At 60.1% G+C, this 26,616-nt stretch overlaps 1 protein-coding gene across 2 annotated transcripts in view; it reads right to left on the reverse strand.

Moving 5' to 3' along the window:
- The window catches only part of CLMN (calmin), a 101,431-nt gene extending 82,273 nt beyond the window's left edge, over nt 1–19,158 (reverse strand). For both annotated transcript variants that reach the window (XM_062181097.1, XM_062181098.1), the window contains exon 1: nt 19,018–19,158. In XM_062181097.1, coding sequence (XP_062037081.1) covers nt 19,018–19,099 — 82 coding nt within the window. In that variant the 5' untranslated portion in view covers nt 19,100–19,158. The remainder of the gene's footprint in view (nt 1–19,017) is intronic.
- Nucleotides 19,159–26,616: the final 7,458 nt, after the last annotated feature.

Below are 26,616 nucleotides of genomic sequence, written 5' to 3' on the forward strand. Positions count from 1 at the left end.
TCTCCCTCTCTCTCTCCCTCTCTCCCTCCCTCTCCCTCTCTCTCCCTCTCCCTCTCTCTTCCTCTCTCTCTCTCTCCCCCTCTCAGTCTCTCCATCTCTCTCCCTCTCTCTCCATCTCTCTCCCTCTCTCTCTCTCTCCCTCTCTCTCCCTCTCTCTCCCTTTCTCTCTCCCTCTCTCCCTCTCTCTCTCCCTCTCTCTCTCCCTCTCTCTTTCCCTCTCTCCCTCTCTCTACCTCTCTCCCTCTCTCTCTCTCCCTCTCCCTCTCTCTCCCTCCTCTCTCCTCCCTCTTTCCCTCTCTTTCTCTCTCTCTCTCCCCCACCCCTCTGTGACTCCGCAGTCCACAGAGTTTCTTGTGAAGTCCTTGAGTTGCACCTGCACCGTGGGTACCCGCGGCCCCTTGCTGGGCAGCATCCCACAGCAGGTGCACACCAGATCTGTCTGTCTGTCTGTCTGTCAGGTAGGAAGTTAGACATCAGCCTATGGGGGAGGAGCTCCGGATCACAGCATCTGCCGAAGCGCACCTAGGATTTTACACTACAAGGCCCCCAATAACTTCACCCTGGTAACTTTCCAGGGGCCTCAGCCCTCCCCCAGGGCAAGCCCCCAGGAGAATCCTCTCTGCTCAGCACCTGACAGCACTGGGCAGCGGCTCCCTTCCTCCACGGCAGGCGCCGGGGGGACCCTCCGCCCCAGGCCGACAGCACGGAGTAGAGACCCTGACTCACACGCAGCAACCCTTTGTCCTGGAGCAGGAGGAGGAGGAGGGGAAACCGTGGGAGGAACCGGGCCCCTTCCCCTCACAAGCCCCGTCTGAGTGCAGACTGCCGAGCCGCCCGCCCGCTGCCAGGTGCATGCCCTGCGTTCAGCCACGGAACCTTGCTGTCCCCACTCAGTGACCGGGAGCTCGCGCTCTCTCGCATTCTGTCCCATCGTTCCGACGGATGCCCGACCCCATTAAACCTCGCCACCTCGCTGACCACTGCTCTCTGTCTCACGCCATTCTCTGTTGCGCGAAGACAAGACCCCACCCACCCATCGCCGCTACCACGTCCACCAGCTGAGGGCAGCGGAGCGGTGTCCGGTTTTCAGCTGCTGTCAACAAGGCACCAGGACAGGAACCGCACTGGGAAACGCATCCGCGCGGGCAGGCGACGTGGCCTCCGGACAGCGCTCGCACTCACCACCCCTCCCCTTCCGTACCCAGCAGGGGCTCCCGCCTCCTTCCAGGTGCCCAGAGCTAGCCCGCCTTGTCCGTCTGTCACATGTCATACGTCATACGTCACGTGTCACGTGGCCACTGCGCTGTGGCTGGGACGGCCACAGGGTTAGGGCAGCCCGCCTCATCCGTCACACATCACGTGGCACACGGCACGCCCACTCGCTGTGGCTGGGACGGCCGCGGGGTCAGGGCCCTGCTCTGTGCCCGGTCTCTGACACTGCGCACCGGAAGCTCCCCCCTCCCGGAACCGCTGCTCCCCTCGCTGGACGAGGCAGGGCCTGCAACAGCGTCCCTCCCTTGGGGCTGCTCTGTCAGAGCCCTGTCCACGGTGGGGGGGTGGGGGCAGACTGGCAAGCCCGCAGGGAGCTGCAAGGCACAGTCCCCCCCGCTGCGCACAGTCCCAGCTGCGGGAGTTGTCGCGAGCACTGGCTGAGACCTCCCCAATTCCCGGGGGGTAAGACCATCCCCGCCCCCAGCCCTCTTCCCAAGTGACAGAGTCCTAGGAAGATCCCAGGTTCAAGGCCCAGCTGTGGGACTGCTGCTCCCCAACACCGGGCTGGGCCGCCCCACGCACCCGCATCTCCTCTGCCCTCTGTGGGCTCAGCAGGCCTCAGCCCCCAGCACAGCCCACGGGGACACAGGGACCCCAGCCCCCGCCCCCAAGACCCCAGGGCCTGTCCAGACACTTCCGCAAAGGAGACGAGCGGTCCGGACTGGCGGAAGGCCCGGCAGCCTCCTCCCACACCCTCCGGGCCCAGTGCCTCATCCATCCCCAGGCCTGGGGCCGGAGCCCGGGGGCGCGCCCCCTCCTCCCTCTGCATACACTGGATCAGCGGAACTGGACAAAGGGGAGGCGAAGCAGACGCACACGCTGAGGTCATCTCCCGGCAGCTGCTGGAGCAGGAGGCTGCAGCTGGGCCAAGGGCAGGGCCCCAGAGGAGACCTCAGGCCCCTGTGTGGACAAGAGGCTCCAGGAACTTAATGGGAGCCGTGTTCTCCGAGCCTCAGTTTCTCCATCTGGCAAATGGGGGTGTTACAACGCAGCTGTCTCCCAGGACGGCCCTGAAAGCACTGGGAGGAGCAGCAGCCAGGGGCCGGGTGAGGCTCACTGCGCAGCCTCTGTGTGTGGTCACTCTGGGGACGCTGGGGGGCAGGACCCACAGAGCCTGCGGAGTCAGAACCGGGGGGGAATGGGGGGCTCGCTCGTCCACCAGGTGACTCCCTAGCACCCAACACTGGCTTCTCGCCCTCCACACCGCAGGCACGCGGGCTGGGTTACCCTCAGGCGGGGGCCATCCTGTACAGGCCGGCACTGAGCAGCCTCCCTGGCCTCTGCCCACAACCCTGCAGTCGCGGCGGCCACAACTTGTCCCCAGTCTTTGCCAAACATCCCCGGGAGCCAACTGCTCTGAGCGGACAGCCATTGGCCCCAAGTCTGAGAGCCACTGAGGTCCAAGCAGCAGGCAGAAGCCCTGGCCTGGGCTCGCAGGGACCATCATGAGCCGTGGGGGACACCAGGCTCACTGGGGAACAGGGAGAGGGGGACCCCATACTCCCCACCGCAGCACCGGCTTCCCGAGGTGCACACAAAGGCCCCCGGGCAGCAGGAGGCCAAGCCAGGACTGTTGATTTGCCACCCTGGGCACACCTGAAGCTCAGGCAGCCACGATGTCACCTGCCCATGGGGGGGGAGGGGGCGGTGCCAAAGTCACTGCTGCTCTTCTTCTGCGTCCGGGCTGCCCACCCGACCCCTGCTAGCACTGGCCCACGGCTCGGGATTTTCCACACAAGCATCAAAGGAAAGGGGTTTAGGGAACCCAGGCACCACCCCCAAAAGGAGAGGAATGGCAGCTGAAGTTGCAATTCACCGCCAAGGTGGACCAGGAGCTAGAAATCGTTTGGCCTGCTTCCAGGGCCCTCTCCAGGAAGGTGTTGGAGAGGTACCCACAGAGGTGGATCTGCAGCGAGATCTCGATACAGTCGCACTATACAGAAGTGGGGAAGTGGCCGCTCACCTCCCACCAGGCAGAGGGTTAACCAAACCTGGGCCTGGAGGCTGGAGCAGCGCAGGGCCAGGCAGGCACACAGAGCCGGCTAAGACCAGACCCTGCCAGCAAAGGGCTCACCCCTGGTGACGGAGGTGGACAGGCCACAGCCGTGTGAAAAAGTGACACGCGCTGAGCCAGAGCTAAGGGCACAGGGCGCGAGAAGGGCCAGCCCACAGTGGAAGGCACAGGACAGGCCACGGCCAGCAAGGACTCCGGCCAGTGGGAACCCAAGTGTGCAAAGCAGGTGCTCTGAGAAAAGAGACCAGCGGGGACAACCCCAAAGTAAGGGTGCTGACCCCACAATGCACTCACGCGACTTTTAGAACCATAGGAAGACAGAAACATAACTTTCATGGATTAACCCCGTGGGGAAGTCCACGTGGGTTAGACCACTGCCCACACGCTGTTAATGAGGCTGGCTGTGGCCCCCAGCAAGCACAGTGAGGCAGCAGGCCCCTGACACCCACGTGGGAGACCCGGATGGAGTTCCAGGGCCCTGGCTTCAGCCTGGCCCGGACCCAGCCACTGTGGCCATCTGGGGACTGGACCAGAAGACAGGAGCTCGCTTTGTGTGTGTGTGTGTGTGTGTCCCTCTCTCTCTGTAACTCTGTCTTTCAAATAAATAGACTTTATTAGAGAGAGAGAGAGAGAGAGAGAGAGAGAGAGATCCATCCATCCCCTGGGTCCACACCGAAAAAACTGGGGTCAGCAGGGGTGACCGCAGAGGGCCAGGGCCACGTGCCCGTCACACACACTCAGTGCCAGTGGAAAGACCAGCATGTGTTCGTGCAAAGAGCCCAGGCTTCTGAGTGACAGCGATCGCGGGCAACCTGAGCCTGTCCCTAACGAGCTGTGTGACTGTGCACCTTGCACTTAACCTCTCTGAGCCTCAATTCTCCATCTGAGAAATGCAAGCAGTTCCCCCACTCGCACAGTCGTGAGGATTCAAGAGAAAACACTCCGCAGGGATCTCGGCACGCGGCAGGTGCTGGATAAGCGATGGTGGCAGGAGGTAAATGCATGGCCACAGGCGCCAGCGTCCTCACCGCGTTCAACCTCGTTGTATTCAGCCCCAACCCAGAAAAATGATGCTTGAAGGAGCAGCCCTCCCATCGGGGGCCGACCTGCCTGGACCGGGATGGGACAAGGACACAGGAGAGAGGAGCAGGGGGGCGGGAGAGGACACAACCGCCAGGCAGCAGAACCACGACGCCCCGCTGCACCCCAGAACACGCAGAGGAGTAAAGCACAGGAGAGCCCCACTGCACGGGCCGGCCTCAGAGCCAGCCCAGAGCAGCATGGCTGGGAGCCGTCTCCAGAGTGCGAACCGCAGGCCTCTGGGTCCCTCTGAACGCGGGCAGGAGCCCTTGTCTCTGGCTTCTCTGAGAGGGGGAAGCCCAGCCCCTCTGCCTGCAGCTCTGAAGCCGGGCCGGGCTCAGGGCGCTGCGGATCCGTGCTCCGGAGATGACCCAACCACTACCGCGAGCTCCGACAGCTCAAGTCCACGGACACGGGTCCAGGGCCTGGCCCCAGCCCCCCTCGGCCTCACTCTGCAGAGAAAACTCCCCTGCCTCCGCCGTCCAGCCAGCCCCTTCCTTCCTCTCCCTGCAGCTGACCACGCCCACTTCTCTGCCCCACCTCCCATGGCCTGGTCAGACACCCCACAGTAGTCTGCCTGCACAGTCTCCAGGGACGGGGCCCCTGACTCCCCGCCGTGGCGCGGACACACGGTCTGCTTCCCTCCCATCTCCATGCCGGGGCCAGGACCAAGCACGCAACAGGTGTGTGCAGGAAGTTGGGGCTGCAGAGCGCTCCAGCGCCAGAGGAGCTGGGCTTGGCGGGACTTGGAAGCAGGAGGACTGTGGCGCCTGCACCTGGACACATGAGGTCATTTTCCACGGAGCCGTCCCCCAGGGTCACGCGTTCTTGCGTCACGGTTGGCCTCCTCCCACAACTGGAGCACCCACGGTTACAATGGCCACAATTCACAGAACAGCTATTACATCAACCAAGATTGTCCATGAGCCTCCAGGCCGGGGCTCCGTGTCAAAGACTCTTTTGAGTGAGGGGCACACGCAGTTGTACAACTGTTGCCGTGGACTGGAGTGGAGTCAGCTCCTCCCCTTTCATCTGGGTGTGTACCACCCACCAGCTCTCAAATGGGCTGGACCGGCCCCTGGTAGAAAGGGGCATGTTTAGATTGACACATGATTGGCATGCCGTGGACTCAACAGAGGCTGTTAAACCTCCTGCCACACATGGGACATCCCATTCACATAAGACCTCCCGCTGCAGGAACCAGTGCCAAGGCCAACACTCAAGCACCGAACACCCTGCTGAGGCCGTGTCCCCGGGGGGTGGTGACAGGACAAAGGTGACATCATTATTAAAGAAGACCTCCAACCCCCTTCCCCAGCCCCCTTCCTAACATTCCAGATTCTTCTTGCCCCGCCCACCTGCCAATCTCCATCTCCCTGAGTCCCGCCTCCTGACACATACACCTTCCTGGGTCCTCAGCCCCGAGCACCCCTCCCACCTCAGGCCAGAGAGCTCCCTCCCTGAGCGTCAGCTGCTGCCACGTGGGCAGCACGGCCCGATGCCCGCTACAGACTCCAGGTCTGTTGGGACGCGGCCCCGCCCCAATGCTGACCATGCCGCCGATGCATTGCCCGCTTCAGCTGCCCCCGCCCCGACCACGGTACCAGAAAGCTCCTCTTTGACTCCACAGTGAGGAGAGAAACGCCGGCAACCTCACAGAGCCCTGGTCAGTGCTCACAGCCTCACAGAGCCCTCCCAACGGCCCTAGGAAGCCATCGCAGCTACCTGGACCTCGCTCCAGGCGGCTGCGACCGGCACCAGGAAGGACGCATCATCTGGCTCAAGTCCTGCAGCCAAAATCCAGGTCCAGGCCTGGCTTCAGACGCCCCCTCCCCCACCCTACCCGAGGCAGCTGTCCATTCTGACCAACCACGTTCAGCCCAAGGGCTGCGGAATTCAAAGGCACAGGTTCGGAGGCGCTGTGGGCACGGGCCATGATCTGTCCTTTACCCAGAGGTCTCTGCAGTGCCCCTCTCTCTGCATTGGCCGAGCTCTCCAACCCCAGGAGATCCAGACGCGGGCAGCAGGGAGAGCCATTCATCTCCAGGGAAGAACAGCGTAACTTTTTAAAAAGCCAGGCACCAGCTGAGGCTCCCGCCATCGGCCTATGGCTTCGGGCTAGGGAAAGGTTTCCTCACAGCCGGCAGGACTCCCAGAGCAGACGGGGTAGGACAGAGCCACCCCTCCCCCCGGTGCTGACCCACCCAGGCGAGCAGAGGCCACGGCTACAGCAGCAGCAGTGCGCGATGGTCAGCGCCGGGCGGCACACGAACCCCCTGCCACGCTCAGAGGCGCTCAGCCCAGGGGTGAGAGGCCAGAGCCCCAGGGAGCACCTCAGAGGAGAGCTCACAGGAGGAAGTCCCTCGGCCCCTGCAGCTGCACCCTGCCCAGGCCCCTCACCCCAGGACCAGGGGTCCAGCTGCAGGTGAAACAAATCATGTGGCTGGGAAAATGGGCATCGGGTGGGAGCCACACGCCTGCCCACCCAGCCATCGCTACATCTCCAAAGTCAGGTGACGGGGGCGCCTGCGGGCTGGCTTCCTACCTGGCTGCGCCCAGAAGCAGGGAAAAGGAGGGAGAGACCCGCAGCATGGGCTCCCCACTGCCACCCCCTGCCAGCCCCACTGAACCCCAGAGGAAGGAGACTCGGGCATTTAGAAAACCAGCGGTGATGGCGAGAACATTCTGGAGAGAGGGAGGGTGGAAAGGGCACAGCAGGGGAAACTGCCGTTTCCTTAACAAACTCGAGAACCCTGCGCCCGGAGAGGCAGAGAGGACAGACGGACGCCGGGCCAGCTTGGAGCCCAGCAGCGCCGGGGTCTGGGATGAGAGGGGACAGGTGTCTCAGACGGCGCTGGGCAGGGATGCAGAAGGACCCTCACCCCGCCCAGTGCCTCCCCCCTCCCCACCACCAGCAGGCCCCCCGCCAAGGGTCTGTTCTCTTTTTTTTTTTTTTAATTAAACTTTTATTTAATGAATATAAATTTCCAAAGTATAGCTTATGGGTTACAATGGCTTCCCCCTCCCAAAACTTCCCTCCCACCCACAACCCTCCCCTTTCCCGCTCCCTCTCCCCTTCCAATCACATCATGATTCATTTTCAATTCTCTTTATATACAGAAGATCAGTTTAGTATATATTAGGTAACGATTTCAACAGTTTGCCCTCATATAGCAACACAAAGTGAAAAAAAATACTGTTGGAGTACTAGTTATAGCATTAAATAAGAGTGTACAGCACATTAAAGACAGAGATCCTACATGATTTTTTTTAAAAATTAATTAATTTTCTATGCCATTTCCAATTTAACACCAGGTTTTTTTTTTTTTCATTTCCAATTATCTTTATATACAGAAGATCGGTTCAGTATATAATTAGTAAAGATCTCATCGGTTTGTACCCATGCAGAAACACAAAGTGTAAAAATACTGTTTCAGTACTAGTTATAGCATCACTGCACATTAGACAACACATTAAGGACAGATCCCACATGGGATGTAAGTACACAGTGACTTCTGTTGCTGACTTAACAATTTGACACTCCTGTTCATGGCGTCAGTAATCTCCCTAGGCTCTAGTCATGAGTTGCCAGGGCTATGGAAGCTTTTAGAGTTCACTGACTTTGATCTTATTCCGATAGGGTCATAGTCAAAGTGGAAGTTCTCTCCTCCCTTCAGAGAAAGGTACCTCCTTCTTTGATGGCCCCGTTCTTTCCACTGGGATCTCACTCACAGAGATCTTTCATTTAGGTCTTCTTTTTTTTTCTTTTCCATGGTATCTTGGCTTTCCATGCCTACAATACTCTCATGGGCTCTTCAGCCAGATCCGAATGCCTTAAGGGCTGATTCTGAGGCCAGAGTGTTGTTTAGGACATCTGCCATTCTATGAGTCTGCTGTGTATCCCGCTTCCCATGTTGGATCTTTCTCTCCCTTTTTGATTCTATCAGTTAGTATTAGCAGACACTTGTCTTGTTTGTGTGATCCCTTTGATTCTTAGACCTATCAGAGCCATCGAACGTGAACTGAAATTGATCACTTGGACTATTTAGATGGCATTTGTACATGCCACCTTGATGGGATTGTATTGGAATCCCCTGGCACATTTCTAACTCCATCATTTGGGGCAAGTCTGATTGTGCATGTCCCAAATTGTACATCTCCTCCCTCTCTTTTTCCACTCTTAAATTTAACAGGGATCACTTTTCAGTTAAAATTTAAACACTTAAGAATAATTGTGTGTTAATTACAGAGTTCAACCACTAGTACTAGAACAACAACAACAACAACAAATACTAAAAGGGATAAAGTATTACATTGTACATCTAGAGTCAGGGTCTGTTCTCTAAAGAGGGCAAAACAGCAGGCGCCCACTGCCGTGAAGACTAAGTGGGTTTCTGTGTGCTGGATACAGAGGACCCCCCCAAACACACCCCAAGCTCTCTTCCTTCTCGCAGCTCCCAGGCCCCCACTCTCCACCCCCCGCAGCCTGGCCTCTCTCTAAGACTCACTTATCTGAAAAGCAGCGTGACAGAGAAAGAGGAAGCTGGTCCTCCATCCACGACAGCCGGGTCTGGGCCAGGTAGAAGGCAGGAGCCGGGAACTCCGTCCTGGCCCCCTGTGTGGATGGCAGGGGCTCGAGCAAGAGGGCCATCTTCTGCTGCCTTCCCGGGTGCACAGTGCTCTGATACACCATGATGGCGTCGCAAGTGGCAGCTGAACCCGCTGTGCCATGGCATGGACTCCAGCCGCCTGCTCTCGAGCCTCCAATGGGCACTGTTTAGACTCTGCCATGGAGGAAAGACCTCCGGGTACTGGCATAGGGGTTCCCGAGGGAGCAGCCAGCAGGGCACCTGCGGGAGAAGCTCTAGGGTCAGGCAGCCCCGCCACCCGTGCTCAGAGCTAGCACACACTTAGATGTGAGAAGACACGCGAGGACTTGATCTAGCCAAGGAAAGAAGTCTCCATCACAAAGCTCCCAGGCAGGGCCGCAGCTCTGCGGAGTGGGGAGAAGGCCCCCACCATGCCGAGCGCACCGGCCACGGCGCCAGGTCCTCTCCCTCCAGCCGCTCACGCGGTCCTGGCCGATACCGCCTTCTTCTTCCCCTTCTACCAGGAAGGCGTCTGAAGAGCGGAGAGGGTGAGCAGTGCGCTCCAAGCCAGCACACGAGTGAGTGGCAGAGCAGGGATTCCAACCCGGAGATGCGGCTCCACTCCCAAGCCGCCTCTGCAGACCCCAGCCCAGCCCTCGCCGCCCACCGCCGCTGGCCCTGCGCAGTCGCGAACAAGAGTGGGCTTCGCCAGGGAGGACGAAAGAGGACTTGCAAATTAAAAATGCAATACATTGAAACACGGAATAGAAAATCAATGACATCTCCCAGACAGCAGAGCCGAACCCAAAAGGGACAGAAGCTAGAAGAGATAAGGAAATTGGAGGATTAGGCCAGGACGACGAACACGCGATCGAGCAGCTCTACAAGGTCAGAGAAATCCAAAGGCAGAAATCATCATGGGATAATCCAGAAGTCCCCAGGGCTGACGGGTGCCCAGAGATGGACGGCCTCCCTCAGGCCTTGGGGTAAAGGACAGAGAGGCCAGCACAAGGCCGGGGACCAGCAGTCACTGGGAACCCGGGCTACTGGCGACGACAGACCCAGAGCTGACCGTGTGCTCCACTAAGACGGCAGAAGGTCAGGAGCAGGGGGACGCGAGGCCAGGACTGCGCCGTGACGTCACTCACACCGCACACGCCCTCTGGGGACCGGCGCTTGTCTGCTCGCTGTGGGCTTCCAGCATCTGATGGAATGCAAGCCGAGTCGGCAAGCGTGCATGGCCGCTGGCGCCAGGATGTTCTCTCGTTCCCTAAGCAGACTTCGATATTCCACATCGAGTACAAGACCGCCCACCAAGCCAGTGGGGGCTGGGGCCGGGCTAGCAGCACGTCCTCACTTCACCCGTCTCAGCTCCAAGAGAACAGGACGGGGTGGGTGTTTAGCCTAGTGGTTAGACACTCCCACTTGGAACACCTGGGTCCCCTTCCCCAGCTCCAGCTCCTGACTCCAGCCTCCTGCAAATGCAAACTCTGGGAACCAGTGGTGATGGCCCAAGTAGCTGGGTCCTTACCACCCATGTAGGAGACCCGGATTGGGCTCCCAGCTCCCAGCTGCAGCCCTGGCCCAGCCATGACTGTTACGGGCATTTGGGGAGCAGAACCAGCGAATGGGACCGTGCATCTCTTTCTCTCTCTCTCTCTCTCTCTCTCTCTCTCTGCCTCTCAAATAAATACAATTTTTAAAAAAATTTAAAAAGAAACAAGGGCACGCCGAGGGGTGGAGCAGAGACGTCACTGTGGCCAGAGCCAGGTACGAACCTGGAGGATGCCATGACATCACCTTCTCTGTGCCCGGGCCACCGCACGCTGACTGGGCGCGTGGCCTCTGGACTGCCGGCAGTCTCTGCTGCCCATCGTCTGCCCCTTGTGACCAGAACCCTGCCCCACACTCAGCTCAGGTCCTGTCACCACCCCAGGCCTCCGCCAAACTCACGGACTGGGAAGCCAGCACTGTGGCGTGGTAGGGGAAGCCTCCGCCTGCAGCACCACATCCCATACGGGCGCCAGTTCGTGTTCCGGCTCCTCTTCCTATCCAGCTCTCTGCTGTGGCCTGGGAAAGCACTGGAAGATGGCCCAGGTGCTTGGACCCCTGCAGCTGCCTGAGAGACCCAGAGGAAGCTCCTGGCTCCTGGCCTCAGATGGGTCTGGCTCCGGCCGTTGTGGCCATTTGGGGAGTGAACCAGCAGGTAGAAAACCTCTCCCTCTCTATCTATAGCTCTACCTCTCAAATAAATAAAAACAAAGCAAAACAAACAAACAAAACGTCAGGATGCAAACATCTCCGTGCTGTGTCTCTTCTGGGGCAGCCATTGTTGGTCACGCCTGCGTGGGGCTCCTCCTGCCGCCGTGGCGGGCTCAGCCCCACACGTGTGTACTATCTCACAGATCTGCGGTCAGAGGTCTCCAGTGGATCTCACGGGCTAAAATCAGGGTTATGGGAAGGGCTGCGTTCCTTCTGGAGTCCCGCGGGAGAATCCACGGCCTCCCTTTTGCAGCTCCCAAAGGCTGCTGGCACCCCTGGCTGGGACCGTGGCCCCTCGCGCTACGGCATCCCTCTGCCCTCTGCCTCTGCCACCCGCGCCTTCTCGCTGTGGCCCACCTGCTTCCCTTCCACAAGGGAGCTCCTGAGCACCTGGGCACACGTGGGTGACGCAGCCGCGTCGGCCCCGCCCCTCCTGACCAAGGTTTTGGGGATTGGGGTGTGGACATCCTTGCCGGGGGTGGGGCGGGGGGAGAGGAGATTATGCAGCCTGCTGTCTCCCCCCCCTTGTCAGGGATGGGCAGGGCAAAGACGCACACACCTGGCTCAGGTGCACCCCCAGGTGTGCTGGAGAGCAGCAGCGAAGCCCCAGGGTGTCCAAGGGCAGACACTGTGAATTCCACCCAGGAAGGGGCTCTGCGGGAGGGACCACGTAGGCACAGGTGCAGGGATGAGAAAGGATGTGGCCTGCGGGGGTGCCCCTGGGGCCCAGCTGTTCCAGGAAGGGCAGCAAGGTGGGGCAGGGGGCTTCTTCCAGAGACAGGGAGACGGACGTGGGGCTGCCGGGGAAGCGCTGGAGGCAGGGCAAGAACGAAGGAACACGCCACAGCAGGTGAGCGTGGAAAGGCCGAGTTGAGCTACGTCAGGGCCAGGGCTGATGGACACAGGGCCAGGACAGGAGGGGCCACCTAGGGGTTCAAGTTCCTTTGCCACCAAATGGGCAGGTCAGCTCCGAGCCCCAGTTCTCAGCTCTGAAGTACAAGCCATGACCATGCTAGAGGATTTAAATAGTTTAAAAGAGGAGCTGGATATAAATACAAAGGCTCCCGCTGCTCAGAGGACGCCCTGGGAGAGGGGAGCAGGAGCGGGGTGACATCATCCGTCATCGAAGCCCTAAGGGACCTTCCATTTGACCCCGGCTCTGCGGGAGCTGACGGTCCTGCTGGTCGACCCCAGAGGACTCCAGGGGTCCTGCTAACTCCCCACGTTTTCCTGGGGTGGGTTTCCTCACCCAGGGGGTCCCGGACTATGATTTCCAAGTGGCCGATTTCAGTGCCCAAGCAAGAAAAAACAAGCAGGGAGGGTCGGCTGCATGTGCTCCCTGGGGCCCCCTCACGCACCCCCAACCCTGGCTTCATCCTCCCGGGAGCTCCCTGGGTCTCCCAGGGACACACCCACCTGCCATCGCCTGCTCCCTGACCCCACAGCTCACATATCCCGCCTTTCTCTTCTAATTTTGCCTTATTTTCATTTTATTTGAAATGTGGAGAAATGGAGACACACACAGAGAAACCTTCCAGCCGCCGGTTCACTTCCCAAATGTTTGCAACGGCCGAGGCTGGGCCAGGCTGAAGCCAGGAGCCCAGCACTCAGTCTGGATCTCCCACGTGTCGGGTAGGGACCTTACTCTCACCTTGAGCCATCACCTGCTGCCTCCCAGGGTGTGCGAGCCAGGACTGCGCCTCGGGCACTGCTGTAGGAGGCGGGCGTCCTGAGCAGCATGCTGACCACTGTACTAAGTGCCCGCCTCTCCCTGTCTGATTACAGATTTATCCTGGGCCACTCTGGTGCTCTCACCCCTTCCCCCCTCACCCCCGGACTCCTGCTCTACCCCCTTCAGCATCCTCTGTTGTAGTGCAACCTCCTGGGGTGTCCTTTTCACCCCTCATCCCCAGCTCCCAGCATTTCAGGGGGACCTGAACAGAGAGCCTGTTACTTGACCAGCTTCCCGTGAGCGGGCCCACTGCCAATGCAGACACACAAGGTGCCCAGGCACGCTGTCGGCCCTTGGTCACACACACAACAGGGATTCCCTACTGCTGTGTCGCCATGAGCATCCGCTACAGGTTACGAGCCCTAAGTTTACAAACCCTGTCCTCCTCCAGGAAGTCGTCCAGGGTGCCACATGCAGAACCAACAGGTGCAGCTGTGTTCCAATAAAACTTTATTTGCAAACATAAGCAGGGGGCCGGATCTGGCCCGTGCACCATGGTTTGTGAATCTCCACTCTGACAGAAAAAAAAAAAAGGACACAAGAAAAGAAGACATGGCAGCAAGGAGGAAAACGTGTCGATCGTCATGGGCACACTTGGGATTTCTGATGCTGCCTCTGATTCCTTCTGTGACTGACACAATCTACCACTGTTAAAAAAAAAAAGGAGAGAGAGGCACAGAAAAAAGGTTTCTATGGGAACAGGGAGTTCACTTTAAATGGTTCAGCCACTAAAAAGACAATTACTTTATTTTTCTCTCTTCTGCTCAGATGCAGAGCAGGCTGCTGGTTGGGCAGGAGGACTTTGCCCAGAGGCTCAGCCGTTCCAGTCAAAAATTAAACACCAGTGTGCCCCACGGGCCAGGGCCGCTCAGGGAATCTGGGCTCCTGGCCGTGGGTGCTCCACGCCCCCAGCAGACTCCATGGCCAGCAGGCAGCGGGGGGGTTTGGGGGGGTGGGGGGTGTGTGAGACCTCCTACCACGGCTGCCGCACGGCTGGGTGGAGGGCTTCTGGCTCCAAGATGGTTTCCATCTGACCGGCCCCTGGGCACTCCCGAGCCTGGGAGGGATCGGGAACCCCCATGTGCCCAGACACTGGTGCTGGCCACTAAACCGCCCTGGGCACTGTCTGTCCCACCTCGCTCGACAACCAAGGGCGAAGCCAGAATGTGGGCTCTGATGGCAAAGCTGAGAACTGCAGGCTTTCCCCACGCTTGACAGTGGACAGAATGCAGGAAAGTGGCCAGCGACAGCCCCACACTGGCCACCCAGCCACATGGTGCAGGCAGCATGAAGCCGGGCCAGGCCCACCACCTCTTATACCACCTTCCCAGGGGCTGGATCTGAGCTGTGGATAATCCAACCCTCTCACTACGCAAGAGGGGAAACTGAGAGACAGCCAGGGAGAGGGATTCCGCCAGACCCCACAGCCAGTCGGCACCGACCCCCGGATCCGGGCTCAGGCCTTGGCCTCCTGGGCTTAACCATGAGCACAAGGCCCCGCATGGTAACCTCTGCAGCTAGGGAGGGTGCGGGCACCGGGACTCTCTGGCCTGCAATCCAGAGTTAACGCAAAGCCGGACCCCAGCCAGAGCCAGAAAAACCCAATCCGCGTAAGGATTCACCCACGAGGACCCACAGCTCAGCCCCAGGCCCACAGCCGTGCCTGGCTGGCAGTCAGTCCTGGAGGGCAAGGAGCCTCATGTGGGGCCCTGCCATATCCTGTCTCACCTGTCCTGCCCCCATGACAGTGGCCACAGGGGCACGCCCATCCCAGCACTCTGCATGGAGACAGAGGAAGATAAGGAAGAGAGCTGGGGAGATAAGGAGCCGGGAGGGATCGGAGGCCCCAGCCAGCTGGGAGGTGTGGGAGGGAAGGCCAGCGTGGCACCCCAAGCCAGACCCAGCGGCCTCAGCTTCACCCAGGGCCACCGACCTGTTTCTCGCCGTGCACCTGTGGGGCCATAACACTGTGAGTCCTAGGACAGATGAGGCTGCCCAGGTGGCCAATCCTGCCCTCCCCAGTGCCCAGGCGTGGACACTGTGCTGCCGGCCACAGGGGTGCATGTGGGTGGCCGGCTGGACTACGGGAGTGCAGCAAGCGCCAGAGTTGGGAAGAAGCCACTGCAGAGTCCGAGCAAGCAGGGCAGGGCCTGGGGATGGGTCTGAGCCCGTGGGACGAGACAGGGCAATGGGGACCAGGGGGCCAAGGGTTGACAGGAACAGGAGCCCATCTCAGGCCGCCCTGTGACTCCAGGCCGCGCCACACAGCACAGGGGAGAAGCGACACGGCTGAGTGTCTGTCCAGCCTTCAAGGTGCAGGTGCAAGGCCCCTCCTCTGAGAGGCCATGGGCACTCCCAGCTTAGAAGCCAGGGCATGCGACTGAGCAGGTGCGACAGGACCTGGGCTGCTCTCACCTGGGTTCCCATCCCAGAGCCACTGATGGGTCACGTGACCTTGGGCAAATCGCGACTGAGGTTGAGAAAGCCACCTAGGGCCCTGGGGCAGTGAAGGACCAGCCCCTGCCTTTGCCCCTGCCCCAGTATCAGGAACAGCCTGATGCTCCCTTGCTGGCTTCACTTTGAACCTGGTGCCACATCCACGCTGAGCCACGCTGGAGCAACGGGGTGAGGAATGACAGCATCGAGCCCCCAAAGCACCAGGATGACAGGAGTCAGCCCGAAAGGGGACACCCCTCTGCACCACCAAGATCAGAAAACCCGAGCCCGACCTGCGGCTCCTGAGCTGCCTGCGACAGGCTCACGCTCCCTAGGGCAGAAGCCAGAGCCAGCCCTGCCAGACACGCTTGCGCAACTGACCAGAGAGGAGCTGCAGGGCCCGGGGGCGGTGGGGGCTTCCGACGTGAACGGGAGCATCCGCCTCCTGCATGCTGGCCCCACAGCCCTTGCACCCAACACTAAGTGACCCCGGTGCTGGTGGAAAACTCAGCCGCACCCTGAGGCCAAGAGGGAGGGGCGTGTTCAGAGTAGCCTTGTCATTAGCACACTGGGGCCCTCACCGCCCACAGTCCACGGAGAAGGAAGGCACGGCCATGTTAACCAGCCACCTCTGGCCTCACTTCCGCTCCACACGGCTCCAAAGGAGAGGGGATACCACGCTGCAGTGGTCTCCATCTTGTTCCATTTTCTCTTCTCCAAAAAGGTCAACCCTGTTCCCTTGCAAGGGACCCCAGGAGGGGACACACATGGTCCCTGCCCAGAGGGTCTACCCAGGGAGCCCCTGGTTCACATACATCTTCATGACCCACGTGTGTGCGCACACCTGCCAGGGGTCTGACCCCAGAAATGGAGTGGCAGGCCTCCTGGGAGAGGCGAGCCTCCTGCCCAGCTAGCCTACTGACCTCCAAGGCCTCCAAAGACAGGTCAGGGCATCCCCACCCCAGCGTCCCCCGGGAGACCATCGCATCACATCACAGCTGTGTGGATTCCAGAATCCCACGGTCCAGGGCGACAGGCGAAGTCTCGGAAGTACAACTGGGCAGAGGCGACATCAACCCAAACATGCAGATCTACAGAAAGACTATGGCTGCCCCATCCTTCCCCGAGGCCCAACACCCGGAGGACTTAACCTCAGGTTGCCCCTCCCAACAGACCTCACCCCAGGCCCGCACACGGAGCCAGCATCCTCCCGGATCGCAACGATTAGACTGCTGAAATCCCACTGTACCCGGGCTCGCATCACCAAGACCTGCTGGCAGCAAGCCCAAGGCTCCCAGCACAGCGCCCGGCCTGGACTCCTCCTGTCTCCCTGCCTGCCACCCACACTGGGTTCACAGGAACTGGGTCCCTGCTGGTGGCCAGGCACGTCCGGCTGGCTGACATCTACCAGCTGGTTCCGGCAGATGCCCTGAGCCCAGCGTGGGGTGCCTCCTGGACTTGACTCTTGGGTCGGAACTTCCTGAGTAGCACGGAAGCAAGGAGCAAAAGTGTCTGTTAAGCAGGGAAAGCAAGGGAAAAACCAAGAGAAAACGGATTCCTGGCCCCAAGTCCACTCCCAGCCTCTCCCAACAATGCTGAGCTAAGGCCCAGCTCGGCAGCTCCACAGAGCTAACATCCCCTGGGGACAAGAACAGCTCTGTCCACTCACGGAAGCCCCCACCTGCCGACAACCCAAGGGCCCCAGCCTGGAGGGACAGATGGCCCAGTGGCCACACGCAGGAGTCACACTCAGCAGCACGGAGCTCCCGACACAGGCACGAGCAGGGGCTGACCAAGGAGGCCCGGCTCCAAGAGTGCGATTCCATTTAACACCAAGTCCTAGCGGCAAACCCAGTCCTGGTAAACCAAGCTGACAATAGTTACCTTGGTGATGGTGGGGGGGGGGCGGGCAGACGTCATTGACGGAGAAGGAAAGTGAGGCAACCTCATAGGGTCCTAAATTTCTCTGTATTTTCATCTGGTGCTGGTTCCACGGGTGTACCCATATGTAAAAATGCGTTAAGCCTATATGTAAGATTAATATACATCACACATGTGTGTGTGCACACACACACACGAACAAATTTAAAAGTGCCTGTTTTAATGACAAAGCCTACCTATGCCTAAAGGTGAGGACGGTTCCCTGGAGTGAGGGGAAAAAGCCCACCTAGTGAGCGCCTACCCAAAGTGTCCCCATTCTGTGCCACCCTCCCCCACTGATCTGGGTGTAACTAAAACGCCCACCTGCTGAGTCTGCTCCACCAGAGGCCCTCTGTGCCCTTGGAGCTGACCCCGAGGAATGCGGGAGGAACTTGGGGCACCCGGCATTGCTTCGGATGTGCTAACATATTAACCACCCGGTGACTGCCCAGGGCACACACAGGCACACGCCCTGACAGCCCAAACCGGTGCCTTCTCGGCAAGACTACCGTCCACCCCCAAAGAGGACGCCAGCTCTTCTTGGACAACAGGACCCGGGGCATTTGGCTTAGCATCAAAAGGGCTCCTTGGCAGCATCCCAGCTCCATCTCCACCTTGGACACCAATCACCAATCACATAGGAGAGCTGGGAGGAGCCCAGAGCAAGCTGTTGCCAGGACCCACCCCCTGGGCCCCCCTCCTTCTCGGGTCACCTCTGCCTGCGCTGCCCTTGCCCAACCTAGGGGCGGAGCAGGTCCACGTGGGCTCCCAGGAAACACTCTATCCTAAGGTTTAAATCTGACTGCTCCGCCACTCCCCAGCCGGCACCCCGACACGGGGGCTCCCAGTCTCTGCACCTGCTGGGGGCGGGGCCCGGGGCTGACACCGCCCACCCAGCCACGCCCCACGGACGGTGCAGTCTCTAGAAACCCACGCCCGCAGGGAAGCAGCTAAAGGAACTTCACCTGCACAGGGAGGCGTGGGCGGGGAGAGGCCGGAAGTGGAAATGGGTCCACTTTTCTACGAAGCCCACGCGTGAAAGGGCAGTGGGCAGACACTGCCGCGAAGAGCAGCTGGCCCTCGGGGGCTGGGGCTGGGGGCCAATACGCGGGATTGCTCTCCTGCGGGGAACTCCGTGTCTTCTCGGTTTCCACACTGAGCGAACTCCTGGGGCTGGCACACTCCGTCTCCGAGACGGCCACCCCTCGGCAGCCGCTCCCGCCCCGCTGTCCCGCGCCCGGGCAGGACGGGGGTCCTCCCTGCCCCTCTCCCCACGTGGGAGTCGCGCGCTCACAGGCCAGGGGCAGCTCCCGCCCATCCGCGCCCCTGGCGTCCCCCGCTCGCCCCCCGCCCCGGCCCAGGCGCCGCCCCCAGGCAATGCCCCCTCCCCTGGAAGGGGCTCAGGCAGTGCGCAGACTCACACACGCGCTCACAAACTCGCAGACACACGAGCACAAACTCGGGCGCGCACACGGGGAGCCGCGCGCTCTCCGCCCTCGCTGACCCGGGCTACCGCCCCCGGGCGCCCGAGAACAAACTTCTCCCAAGTCGCCACGGGGGGCTGCCGGCGCGCAGGGGGCCGTCGGCACGCGGCGGCTGTGGCCCTGCCGGCCGCCCCCGGCCCCCGGCGCCGTCCGCAGCCCGCCGTGGGGGCGGCCAGGTCCCGCGCCCGCGGCCGGGCGTCCCTTCCCCGGCGGGCCCGGCCGCCCTACCTTGCAGGTTCTGGACTCGGATGTCGCTGATGTGCCCGATGAGCTCCTCGCGCTGGAACCAGTCCCATTCCTGCGCCGCCATGGAGCGCGCGAGGCCGGAGCGCCGGCGGGCGCGGGCGGCCGGCGGGCTACGGGCGGCGGGCGGCGCGCACCGGCGAGGGCGCCGCGGAGCCGGGGCCGCGGAGGCGGGGCGGTGGCGCGGTCGGGGCCGCCCCCGCCGCGGGCGGACAGCGGGCGGGCGCGGGGCGGCGGGTGCGGGGCGCCCGGCTCGCGCGCACTCCCCCAGCCGGGGGCGGGGGCCCCGGGGCGAGGGGCGGGGCGGGGCGGGAGGCTGGGCGCGGGCCGCTTTCTCTTTTTTTTTTTTTTCCGGGGTGTTGCGGGGGGTGGGATTGTTGGGTCGCCAAGGGACGGTGATGAGGCGCGGGGTCCGGGCCCCCCTAGATTGTGATGTCTCAGGGCGGCGGGTCCCGTGACGCAGCCAGGGCCGGGGGGGACTGCGGGTCCCGGTCCCTCCCCTCGGCGCCTGGGCGCCTCCCTCCGACCTCCCTCCGGTCCCAGGCACGACCTGTCCTGCCCCCCACCCCCATCCCCTGCCTCCGAGCCCAGCCCACCTTTGACCCCCAGGGGCCGCTTGGGAAGGAGGGGGAGAGAGTGACTAGTGTGGAATTGGGCGTCCCAGAGTAGAGCGGTGGGGAGAAGGCCCTCCTGCCGGGGTCTGGTTATTGGGGTCTGTCCAGTGATGTGACCCCCGCTTTGGGGGAGGAGGGAGGAGCAGCCCTGTCCCCAGGACCTGCGGCGCTGGTGGGGTCCGGGGCCCCTGAGTCTCCTAGGACAGGCCTCCTCCCCTCCCCATTTCTTTCGCTTTCCAGAATTCCTGGATCTTATCAGTTTGGGGCCTGGCATGTACTCTTGGTTTTACACAGCAGTCGTCAGATGTGTCCAAAGCTTAGGAAGGACTTTTGTCCCGGTTCAGTTGTCCTCTCCAGGATACCTAAAGCTACCTTTAAAGATGAAGCATTCCGAAAGGAAAAAAAAAAAAAAAAAAGAGGGGGCGGGGCTTGCTGACCTTTCACACACTGAGGCCTCAGTACCAGACAGGAGGCACAGACCCTGGCCTTGGGCGCAGGGCCCCCAGGAGAGCAACCCCACGCTCGGGTCATCTGCCTCCCACCAATAAACCAGGCAGGAGAATTGCAGACCAAAGGGAGCTCCGGAGAGGGGAAAGTCCGCTCAGGGTGAGGGCCTGGGGGAGGGGGCACAGCCCAGCTCTCCAGGGGCTGGTCTTGGAGTGGAGCCTGAAATGGGAGAGGAGCCCGGACCGGGACCAAAGCTTGGGCTGGGGTCCCTGCAGACAGGGGTGGCAGCCCCCCAAGGGCTCCTGGGTGCCTGAGCCAGAGCCCCCAGGGGCAGAGGAGGGAGCCGCCTGGCTTTGATTCCTGATCATGTGGTCATTTCACCACCACCACCCCCCCCCCCCGGGGAGCGGGGGTGGTAGCAGCCAGGCCCCACCTCCCGCTGCCCCATCTGCTGGCCATCGCCTGACTTTTACACTTTGTTTATTTTCTGTAGTTGCTGTGGGGCAAAGTTGGGCTGAAATCATTTTCTTTACAAAGAGCCAAGAGAGGGGCGGGCACGGTGGCGGAGCCGGTAAAGCTGCCACCTGCAACACTGGCATCCCGAATGGGCGCCGGTTCCTGTCGCACCTGCTTCACTTCTGGTCCTGCTTCCTGCCAATGGCCTGGGAAAGCAGCTGAATACAGCCCAAGTGCTTGGGCCCCTGCGCCCATGTGGGAGACCCGGATAAAGCTCCTGGCTTCAGCCCTGCCCAGTCTCAGCCTTTGTGGCATCTGGGGAGTGAACCACAGGATGGAAGATCTCTCAATCTCTCTCTGTCTCTCTGTCTCTCTCCATCTATCTGTTAACTCTGACTTTCAAATAAATAAGTCAACCTTTAAACAGAAACTTCCAGGAGAAGCAGCTGCCCCTGTGTGGAGGCAGGCGCTGGGACACCTGGCTTTGGGCTGGGTGTGGTGTGGGTGTTCACCACCGGGATAGGCAGTTGTCAGGATACCAAGATGGCTCCCCGCCATTTGGGGGACACTGCCCAGGTAGTAACAGCGCCCTGGCAGCAAGGGGCTGAGTCCACCATTGTTTGAGCACCGGCTGTGGACCAGACGTTGGACCCTTGGCCCGAAGAAGTTTGCATCAAGGTGGACGGAATTTTCAGTGGTTTTCAGACCCGAATAAAGGTATCTGAATAGTCATCGGACAAATGTGTCAACGTCTGCCCCACCCCCTTTGCTTCCTTGGGCTCCTCCGTGGACACGGGGACATCTGTGGTTGGTCCTAAGCCATGTCCTTTCCTGCCAGTCCTGTGCTTAGTTTGACCCACAGTGCTGGGCTGCTGCAGGCCCTGGCCACCCCTGGTGCTGCGGCTTGGATGCGTTTGTCCCCCAGACATGCCTGTCTCGGAGGCGAGGTGCCCGGCAGGGCCTCGGCCATGAGGTCTCACTGGAGCACTGGGAGCTGGTGCTGTCTTGGGGCTCTGGTTGTGCTTGTCCGAGTGAGCTGCTATACAGAGAGCAGAATCGGTCCCTCCCCACTCTCTGGGCCCCAGTGTCACCGTGTGAGCGCCCCTTTGCTGCACAGCGCCCCCGAGATGTGAGATGCAGCCCCCTGAACTGTGAGCTAAATAAACTTCTTCTTCCTGGTTGCCCAAACTCAGGCATTTTGTTACAGTAGCAGAAATGGGAGTGCCACACGCTGAACTCCAGGCCTTTGCTCTGTGTTCCCCCGAAACACCTGCTCCCACCATCACCATCTCCACAGGGCTTCGTCCCCTTCTCCTGGAGCACTGGGGCCCAGCCGAGCGCCTGCCGTGCGACTCCCATGGGCCTCACTACAATCGCACGCTGCCCCTCCCCACTGCTGACTGGACCCACCTCCCCTCCCACCTATATCTGCAGATGCCTTTCTCTGAAGAGCTGTGGGGCACTTGAGAACAGGCCTGTGTCTTTTTTTTTTTTTTTTTTTTTAAGATTTATTTAGTTACTTGAGAGGTAGAGCAACAGATAGGGAGAGACAGAGAGAGGTCTTCCATCTGCTGGTTCACTCCCCAGATGGCCGCAATGGTCAGAGCTGGGCCAGGCTGAAGCCAGGAGCCAGGAACTTCTTCTGGGTCTCCCACGCAGGTGCAGGGGCCCAAGCACTTGGGCCATCTTTTACTGCCTTCCCAGGCCACAGCAGAGAGCTGGATTGGAAGTGGAGCAGCCGGGACTTGAACCAGCGCCCATTTGGGATGCCAGTGCCACAGGCAGGTGCCCAACCTATTATGCCACAGCACCGGTCCCCAAGCCTGTGTCTCATGCCTGGGCACTTAGCACAGTGCCTGGCACAGAGAGTGCTCAGTACGGAGCGAACAGACGAACAACACGACTCTCACTGAGTCTGGAACTCAAAAGCAAAGGGGACCAAGAAGACAAGCAGCTGACCCCCGTGTCCTGGGCCCAAATACACATGTAGGGAGGAGATTTAAAAATGCACGTTGGGCATGAACCAAATACCAAGAGGGACTCTGCCAGTCCCCGGGCACGTACTGCCTTGGAATTCTGCTGGAGAGAGTTCTGGAATTTGGAATTCTGGCTGAGAGAGAGAGAGGTGTGTGTGGCTTCCACGGGCATCTGTCCTCCTGCGTGAATGAACAGCGATTTTTTTTCTTCACGGTTTTGGGGAAGGAGATGCACTCTGGCTGAAGGCTTGGCTTCCCGGGAGTTTCCAGAAAATAATTTTCTAGAAGTTGCACAGTGCTGCTCGAAGCCTTGTCTTTGTTGGAAACTGAGTCCTGCTGAGCACAGAGCTGCAGAGAAGCCCGGCCGGAACTGCGAGGTCCCTCCCTCCAACACCCCTGGCCCCACTGTCTCCCTGCCCTGCTTCGGGGCGTGGGCGGGTCCAGGCAGGAAACCCAGGCAGGGCTTTGCGTCTCAAGATGAGGAACGCAAAGAGAACCCCAGTGCACCCTCCCAGACGCTGCCAGGAGTCGCGTGTGGCGGGGGTTTGGCCAGAGGATGTTGACCTCCGTGGTCGCGAGGCCGTGGCTGCTGCCCAGTCTTCAGCGACTCCCTGAGGCCAAGAGGCCAGGATCCTTTATGGGTGGGGCTTCAGGCTGGGGGTCACAGAGCTCAAGGTCACAGAGCAGACACGCCTGTCTCCGACATGACCCGACAAGGGCATGGGCCATGGAGACGGCCTCTGTCTGACACTTGGCGATGCGGTGTCAGTCTTGTCCACAGAATGTTTTCCAAGGTCAGAGCTCCAGGAGGAGGTACTCGGTGTAGCGATGAAGACGCTGCGCGGGACACCTGCCACCTGTGTTGGAGTGCCTGGGTTCGAATCCTGCTCCCACTTCTGCCTCCAGCTTCCCACTAATACGCCCTCCAGGAGGCAACAGGGCAGGCTCAGGTGTTTGGGTCCCTGCTGCCCAGGTTGAGTGCTGGGCTCCCGGCTTCGGCCTGGCCCAGCTCCGGTTATTTGCAGGAATGTGGAGAGGGAACCAGTAGGCCGGAGTATCTGTCTCTGTCTTTCTGTGTCTCTCTGCCTTTCAAGTAAAATGAAAATAAATATACATGTTTTTAAAGGTCTCAGCTCCATTAAACCATAGCATTCACTAGTACATAAAAATCTCCAGTTAAACCCGGTGCCGTGGCTCAACAGGCTAATCCTCCGCCTTGCGGCGCCGGCACACCGGGTTCTAGTCCCGGTCGGGGCGCCGGATTCTGTCCCGGTTGCCCCTCTTCCAGGCCAGCTCTCTGCTGTGGCCAGGGAGTGTAGTGGAGGATGGCCCAAGTGCTTGGGCCCTGCACCCGCATGGGAGATCAGGAGAAGCACCTGGCTCCTGGCTTCGGATCAGCGCGATGCGCCAGCCGCAGCGGCCATTGGAGGGTGAACCAACGACAAAAAGGAAGACCTTTCTCTCTGTCTCTCTCTCTCACTGTCTATAACTCTACCTGTAAAAAAAAAAAAAAAAAGAACAAATTCACAAAGGATTATCCTTCGAATAGAGCCAGAGTCTCCCGGGCAGAGGCTCTGCATTATGATGTCACCAGGCTGCACTGTAGCATAAAGACCCTGACCTCACTTAGTCACTCAACAAACACTTATTGAATGCCCGCCCCTGGCCTCATGCTGCACTAGGTAGGACCCGGCTCCCTGGGATGTAGAATTTGGAGTTTGGAGTTTGGATCTTGTCCTGAGTACAGCAAGGAGACCTGGGGCACTCAGGGCTCAGGTTATCCCTGTTTAGTTTTCACACGAAAAAGGGATCGGAGTGTGATTCAGGATGTCAGGCAGCCTTGCTGTGCTTGGGGATGCAGGTGAGAGCTGGTGGCAGCAGCAGCCGCCCTGGAGGTGGATTCTCCAGCTGTGTGTGTGGTTTTATTTTTGAGATGCATGTATTCATTTGAAAGGCAGAGTTACACACACACACACACAGAGAGAGAGAGTACTTCATTCATTGGTTCACTCCCCGGATGGCCTCAGTGGCCAGGCTGGTCCAATCCAAAGCCAGGAGCCAGGAGCCTCCTCTGGATGTCCCACATGGGTGGCAGGGGCTCAAGACAGTTGGGCCATCTGCTGCTGCTCTTTCCCAGGCCATCAGCAGGGAGCTGGATCAGAAGTGGAGCAGCCGGGACTCAAACCAATGCCCACATCGGGTGCTGGGGTCGCAGGCGGTACCTTTACCTGCTATGCCACAATGCTGGCCGTGTGGAATAGACAGTTTATACCCAAACTTCGCCAAGCACCAGCTGCTAATCTGAGAGCTCCCTGAACCCCACCCAGGCTTCTCGAGGAAGCCGGGGTCCTCTCCTGCCACAGAACGGCCTCTCTGCTGGGTTTCTCCTGCTGAGCGCTCCCTACCCATCGTCCCCTTCCTATAGGAACACCGGGGGATGGGACGTGAAGAATGCCGGGCCGGGGGTAGGGAGGGTAGAGAGGGGTCCTGAGAGTTAGAATCCAGGCTCAAGCCAAAGAAGAGAGGATGTGCGGTGCCCGGATGTATGTGGAGGTCCTGACCCTGCTTTGGCTTCTCACCAGCTGTGTGCCCTCAAGCGAGCTCTTAACTCCTCTGGGCCTCTGTGCTCTCACTGGCAAAATGGAAGCCACGTCCCTGTCTGGCGGGGGTGTTGAGGTCAAAGATAGGCATTCAGGGGAGAGGTGCTCCAGGGAGAGGGAGATCCGGTGAGAGTCACAGCATTTCCATGCTACAGAGTGAACCAATTCGAGCAAAACTGCCCCTGAACTCGGGAGCTTACCCAGAATCCACAAAATTAATGCATTCTTGAGGTTTGATTAATTTTTGTGTGTGTGTGGAGGTGTTGGTAGGTGGTTAAAAAAATACTGCTTCCCTAGGTAGACAGCACCGGATGCCCCAATTTCCACAAATAAAACTTCGTTTCTCCCAGGTCTGGGTAGTCAAAGGCCGCTTCCCTGGAGACAGCTCTGCTAATTTTTTCTTTGCAGACTTTAGAGCACGGGTTAAACAGTGTACCTTCCCAACAAATAAACTGATAAGCTTTCCCTGGTGGGATGTCAGCCCTCTAAGGATGGGGGTGGGGGGGAGGCAAGGAAAACCCCCCAGGAGGTGTTTGCAAAGCATACAGCGGTGTTTGCAATGTGGATGCCCCCAGGAAGGGCCAAAGCATGGCGCAAAGAAATCCCCAGGCGAGGGCCTTGAGCCAAAGTCAGGAGCTTTATCTGGGGCTCCCTCACAGGTGCAGGGGCCCACGCACTTGGAACATCTTCCACTTCTCTCCCAAGTGCATTAGCAGGGAGCTGGATCAGAAGCGGAGCAGCCGGGACTCGAACCAACACCCACATGGGATGCTGGCGCCACAGGCATTGGCTCAATCCTCCGCGCCACAGCACCAGCACCTGGTGTCTGCAGGTTTACTGTGCATGTGTCTGACGGCACCACTGACATCTGCCAAGGACTCCTGCTCCCCAGGGGTTGCGTCTGGCGTCCCGTGTCCTCTCACGGGAGTCCAACAGCGCTTCAAAGGAGGCAGCGTCATCGCCCCCACGCTATGAATGAGGAAACTCAAGACAGGAAGGTGCAGTCGTGTCCCCAGGTCCCCTGAGCCAGAGGCCAGGCAAGAGGAGCTCCAGCCCCACTGAGGCAGCCTGCCCCCGACGGGTCTTTCTGCCCCTCCTCGGCAGCTTTGACCTTTCTGAACCAGTCCAGGGTACTGAGCGGAGCAGTCGAGTTAAAGATTCACGGAGGAGCGATGGGCTCAGCGCAGCCTGGCCTCAGAAAACAAGACCACTGGGGGCGGGGCCTGTTGGCCCTACAAGGTGGGGGGCAGAAAGGCTGTCCCTGGTCCCCCGCAGTTCCTTAGGGAGCCTGGTGCCGGGGGCGTGTCCCCGTCTGGGCCCTGGGCTCCCAGCAGCCACGCAGCTCGAGCGTGGGCGTGCTGCAAACGCACAGTCATGCTTCCGCCCTGCCGTGTCCGGAGAAACGTGCCCTTAGGTGAGGTCATCCCTGTGCAAACATCACAGGCTGCCCTTACACAGTCAAGGCCAGCCACGGGGTCGCAAGGGGATCAG

The sequence above is a fragment of the Lepus europaeus genome, chromosome 22, assembly GCF_033115175.1.
Source record: "Lepus europaeus isolate LE1 chromosome 22, mLepTim1.pri, whole genome shotgun sequence".
In the NCBI taxonomy this organism is placed as follows: domain Eukaryota; kingdom Metazoa; phylum Chordata; class Mammalia; order Lagomorpha; family Leporidae; genus Lepus; species Lepus europaeus.